This window comes from Lacerta agilis, chromosome 16 (genome assembly GCF_009819535.1).
Source record: "Lacerta agilis isolate rLacAgi1 chromosome 16, rLacAgi1.pri, whole genome shotgun sequence".
NCBI lineage: Eukaryota > Metazoa > Chordata > Lepidosauria > Squamata > Lacertidae > Lacerta > Lacerta agilis.
The window spans coordinates 1667838-1673837 of record NC_046327.1 but is presented as its reverse complement, the minus strand read 5'-3'; the positions used below and the strand labels follow the sequence as shown (position 1 = coordinate 1673837).

Genomic DNA, 6000 nt, shown 5'->3' with positions numbered 1-6000 from the left:
AGGTCCTGAGCCACGCAAGGCTTTATAGGTCGACACCAGCCCTTTGAATTAGACCTGGAAACTAATCACCAGCCGGAATGAAACCGGAAAAGAAAGAAAAGCTATTTCTTGCTTTGAATTCATAATTTTAAAGCAGCAAATCTTAACTGATGACTTGGATAGACCATGCCCTTTGAGGACACTGGTTTTCAAACACAGGAATAGAAATGGGTGTGTGTGATGTTCTACTATGTTACTATGGAAACCAAGCCTGATGAGGAACGGTTGAAGGAGCTGGGTATGTTTAGCCTAGAAAAGAGGAGACTGAGAGGAGAAAGGAGAGCCATCTTCAGATATCTGAAGGGCTGTCACCCGGAAGAGGGAGCAATGTTGTTTTCCCCTGCTCTGGAGGGTTGGACTCCAACCAATGGCTTCAAGTTACAAGAAAGGAGATTCCAACTAAACATCAGGAAGGGAAAGAGCGTTCAGCAGTGGAAAAGTGTCCCTCGTGAGGTGGTGGCCTCTCCTTCCTTGGAGGCTTTTGAGTTTGCTCGGCCACCTGACCCGGATGCTTTAGCTGAGATTCCTGCATTGCAGGGGGCTGGACTAGAGGACCCTCAGGGGTCCCTTCCGACTCTTAAGATTCTATTTCTTTTTTCCCATGTAGGTTTTTATTTGGTTTTACAATTAAAGTTTACATTCAAATATGAATTAACATCACAAACAAGGGATTCCTTGAATCCTTGGCCTTCCCTCTTTCCGTTGCATCTTATATTATCGTCCTTTTTTTAAAAAAACAACCCTCCATTATATCCTTAGTTCTTGTTACATAACAAGAGTTGTTACAATCCTGCTAATGTTTTTTTTAGTTGTTTACAGTGTTCTCTAAGATAAATTATAAATTCCCCCCATTCCTTATTAAAGATTTAAACCTTCCTGGTTTCTGATTTTCCCAGTCATTTTTGCCAATTCGGCATCATTCTTCTCTGGTAGGAATTTTATCTTCCTTCTAAGATTCTATTTCTTGTACATAAGACAGATGGGCGGGGTAGAAATAATAAATAATAATAATAATAATAAGCGTGAAATGCGGCCTAGAAATGCCATAAATGAAATGAAATAAATGAAATTAACAGCATGCCTGCTTCAGAACCCACTTTCTCTGTTCTTGGCTCAAAAGCTCATCCTTCACAATATCAGTAAATATTTGTTATTTATTCTTCATTAAAAGTATCCTTTCCTCTCTGAGGCGACACTTCCCGCCCCTCCCCCTCTGAGCGGCCTTCGAGCCCCCTGGTGCCTAACGCGCATGCTCCCCGGCTGCGAGCATGCTCAGGACCGGCAGCGAAGCCGAGGCGCCCTTACCTTGCCCTGATTTGTCGCCGGCCGCGCAGCGGGGCGGGGAGAGAGGGGGGGGCGCTACTGCGGCTGCGCCGCTCCGGACATTCGCCACGCTGGGAAGTTGCTGCTGCTGCTGCTTGACAGACGGAGCGCAGAGCGGAGGCAGGTGAGCCGCGCCTTGGAACGTTGGCGGCCGCGGGGTTCTAACCGCCGCAGGTCACTGACCCCGGCGTTCTAACCGCGGGGTAATAACCTCGGGGCACTAATTGCAGGGTTCTAATTGTGGGGGTGCTGATTTCGGAGTTCTGTGTGGGGTACTAAGCACAGGGTTCTAGCCACGGGGTACTCATTGCAGGGTTTTAACCACGGAGCAAGGAGCGCAGCCTCGGAATAGGGAGAGGGGCAGGCCAGTCTCCAGGCTGATGCAGATCCGGCCATTGAGTGTTTCTCCCAAACTTGAGTTTCCAGCTGTTTCGGGACTCCCACCATCCCTGGCCGCTGGCCCTTTTAGCTAGAGACGATGGGAGTTCGTACAATCATAGGGAAGCAAAATATCCTTTTGAATTAGTATATGCCCAGCACATGGAACCTTACAAAAGGGCAATACGAGGGGACTCTCCTAAACCACGGCAAAAAGACTTGACACTGATGAATTGGAAAAATAAAAATGCGGCGGCTCCCTTCTGTGATTGGATTGGAGACTTCTACAAACTCGCAACATATGAACAACTTGAACAACTTGCATATAAACACGGACTTGCCATGGACAAATTCAATGATACTTCTTACAAATACTGTAATAGGTTAAGATCTGGTGAAGTACAACAACTTTGTAAAGTATATTGTTTATACTTTACTTTCCCTTCTACATGTCTTCTGTTTCTCTTTCTCTCTCTTTTATTTACGTATAATTATGTACTTTTTAACTTTAAATAAAGGTGTCTGAATTATCAATCAATCAAACAAACAAACAAACAAACAAACATAGGAAGGGTCCCAATGTAGTCCAACCCCCTGGGATGCAGGAATAATGCAGGGAGATCCAAGTTTTGGAAACCCTGATTTGGAGAGAGGGGCATGCCTTGGAGGCCTAGGATCCAACTCCTTGGGGCTGGGGTCCCTGCTTCTCAAGGGAACCCTGGATGTACAGATCATTGGAGCAAAAACTCTCTACAGCCATTTTAATGGCCGTGTGTGAGTCAGCCATGCATCCAGAGTATGTACTTAGTCTTGAAGACGCTGCCCATAGATGCTTCAAACCGTTTGCAAAGGCTTTTACATAAATAAACCAAACATAACCACAAACTGTATAACCGAGGATTCTACGACGACATAGAGCAGGGGTAGGCAACCTAAGGTCCATGGGCCGGATGCGGCCCAATTGCCTTCTCAATCCGGCCTGCGGACGGTCCGGGAATCAGCGTGTTTTTACATGAGTAGAATGTGTCCTTTTATTTAAAATGCATCTCTGGGTTATTTGTGGGGCATAGGAATTCGTCCATTTTTTTCCTTCAAAATATAGTCCGCCCCCCCCCCCACATGGTCTGAGGGACGGTGGAGTGGCCCACGGCTGAAAAAGGTTGCTGACCCCTGACATAGAGCAAGAATGAGGAACCTGTGCCCCCCCCCCCCGATGTTGCTGGACTTCAGCTCCCATCTTCATGGTTAGCCAGGACTGATGGAAACATCTCGGAGTCCTGCCACATCTGGAGGGCCACAGGTTTCCTAGCCCTGCCACAGAGTATTGTGGAGTAGTGCCTGAAAGTATTTAGCGACCATCAAAGAGGTTCAAGGACCTTGATGCTTTTCAGTTTTCTACGCACAAAAGTGTAAGGGAAACATCTCATTGACAACTGACTTTTGCCTGGGACAGATACTGTACACCCGGCCATTGCCTTGAGGGAATGGCAAGAGGTGTTTACTTAATTTAGACTACAGAAGTGTGCAGTTTCTACCACTATAATGTCTAGATGAGTTACTCTTCCCAAATGCTGAGCAGTTTTCATTACGGCGGTTGGATCTCTTAGAGTGCACAGTTCAAGAGGCTTCTCATTAAACCCTTTGTGGGGCTGTTGGGGGTGGGGGTGGGCAGAGGACCAGGTCAGTTTGAGGTTGCTGGGAGCTTCCATTGGGGTACTGACACCTCGTCGCCAAATACCGAGCCTCGACTTCAACCGCGAGAACGATGTGAAGAGAATCGTCCATAAAAGGAGCTGGGGGATAATCATGCTTCCAGTTGGATCCATGCATATAATCGTATTTGTGAGCAAATGCTTGGAATTGTGGCAAGAGGAGGGCAGGATCCTGAACTGGGGATCCCGGGAACAGAATGAGTATCTGAAGTGCATCCATCCAACAGTCATCTAAACAGAAACAGGCTTTCATTACCGTTTGATTTTCTGATTATTTTGGCTGCCATCAGATTATATGTATTGTGCGTGTTTTTTGTTTTAAAAGAGAGAGAGAATAACAGGAGGAAGGAAAGTGTGTGATATTTCAGAGCAACGATGGGGAAGGCAAGGTGCTGGGATGACTAAAATCTGCTTAACAGTTAGACTTTGGATTATCTCTGTTGCAGAAGCTGAATGGGTAGCAGGGGGAAGAAAGAGCCATGTCAGAAGAAATCAGAAAGAGACTTGATTTCCCTAACACCCTTATACAGTCACAGGTAAGAAACTGCACGCTTTCCCCCCTTTTCGTTTTTGTTTTTCCCACCTGGGCAATTTGACGCCATTGGCAAACCCAGCCACCTCGCTTCCCACCCCTCACTCATTTATGAATAGGTGAAAAAGCACCCGTCTCCATGCAGATCCTGGGGGGACCCCACTTCCTACACCCTTAAGGCATCCTATTTTCACTTGTTGATTCACCGTGGACCAGTTTGCTTTGCATCCGCACCTTTAGGAACATAGGAATTTCCCTTTGCAGCAGGTTAGATGCATAGTCTGGGTAGCCCAAGACTTATCTACTCTCACTGGCAGGATCTCCCAGGTTTGGGGGGAAAGCTCCTTTCTCAGCACCTGCTCCCAAGGCCTTTTGAAAAGGGAGGTGCCAGAGACTGACCCACTGAACTGTGGCCCCTCTGCCAGCTTTGGTTTCCATAAGTCAGCACCAGGCAACGACGGCTGCACCGACTGAGCAAGTAGGCCAAGCGGTTGTTTGGGGCCTCCTTGCTTCTAGAAGCGCCTTGAAGCAGGTTGCAATGTGCAGAGTTGCAGAGGATGCTTGGTTGTGACCTTGTAAGACCACCGGCCACCCTGTCTGACTTTGCAAGGGGTCCTGGGCTCCATTTCTTTGATTACCTGTTGCAGCCACTTGGCACAGCAGGACGTCTGGAATTGCCGCTGCAGGGCCCCGATAAAGAACATAACGCGGCAATTTGTGTTTCCTTTGTAGACGGTGGGCCACCTTGTCGCTGCTGTGCTGAAAGAAAATGTCTCGTCTAACAAGATAAGCCAGTCCACTAACCAGGTTTGTTTCGTTGCTTTCGCCTTCTCCTTCCCGCATCAGCTGATTTTGTGGGCATTACGTGATTGAGAATCAATCCTGGTAATGTTAAGTCTTTATGGCTGAAGGGTAATTCTTTGCAAGGTTTGTGTGTGTGTTTTTAAACGAGGTTCCGTATTTTCTGGCGTATAAGACGACTGGGCGTATAAGATGACCCTGAACTTTTCTAGTTAAAATAGAGAGTTTGAGATATACTCAACTGCAGATTCTCCACCCGGCGTATAAGACGACCCCCCGACTTTTAAGAAGATTTTCCTGGATTAAAAAGTAGTCTTATATGCCAGAATATACAGTACTTAATAGTACAAGACTGCGTAGCCATAATGACAGGCCGTCTCAAGAGAGTGGGATCTATGCACGCCATATAAATGCTGTGTAAGATTCGGCGTGCCGACAAATTTTTCAGAAAGTTCCTTGTGCTGTTGTTGTTCCTCTTCATGAAAAACAAATGGAGCTTATCTTTCACATCTGTTGCAGAGTTTGACCCCTTCAATTAGGGTTTTTTTTAAATAAGAGATGAATGGCTTCCCTCCATTATCTTTTGTTATTTCGCATTAAATGCCACAGGCGGCTTTTCCTGGGAGCTGTTGGCATCCATCTGTCTAAAGAGACAATGGAGTGCACCTCTGGGGGGCAAAGTCAAACCGCTGTGTTAGCAACACTGAAGTGACCTCCCTGGGGTTTAAGCCTGGCCAGTGCGCATGGAGGTCCAGGGCTGCCCAGACGACAAGACCCCTCTCTCGCCCTCACTGATGGCGTCCAAAGAAAAGCAGAGCAAGACATTGGGCACCATCTTGGTTGCAGGAGTTGCCGGAAGGAGGCAGACAAGGTCCCATCCAACCGTCTCAGGGACTTCACTCCAGATTTGCGTAGGGTTTACTCCTCAGCCTTTTGTTCTCCCGAAGATATCCTGCAAGGCAGTGGAAGGGGACAGAGTTCTGCTTCTCCTAAATGGCTTTTGATGCAAGAACGATAAATGGACTGTCAAGGTTCTGATCTCTCATGACACCAAACACCAGCTGCCTGAGATGGGCGCAGGGCCGGATTTGGGTTTGATGAGGCCCTAAGCTCCTGAAGGTACTGGGGCCCTTTCTGTGTCCAGCTGTTCTTTGTCAACAACAAATTGTTGCTGTTTTTTGTGTTGAATATATATGCTATATGGTAATTTATGGA

The 6000-nt window shown here is 47.0% G+C and overlaps 1 protein-coding gene across 1 annotated transcript in view; it reads left to right on the top strand.

Moving 5' to 3' along the window:
- Positions 1–1422: 1422 nt before the first annotated feature.
- FOCAD (focadhesin) overlaps positions 1423–6000 on the top strand; it is a 109282-nt gene continuing 104704 nt past the window's right edge. The window contains exons 1-3 of the mRNA XM_033173164.1: positions 1423–1461; positions 3896–3988; positions 4717–4791. Of these exons, the coding sequence (XP_033029055.1) occupies positions 3932–3988; positions 4717–4791 (132 nt within the window). The 5' untranslated portion in view covers positions 1423–1461; positions 3896–3931. The remainder of the gene's footprint in view (positions 1462–3895; positions 3989–4716; positions 4792–6000) is intronic.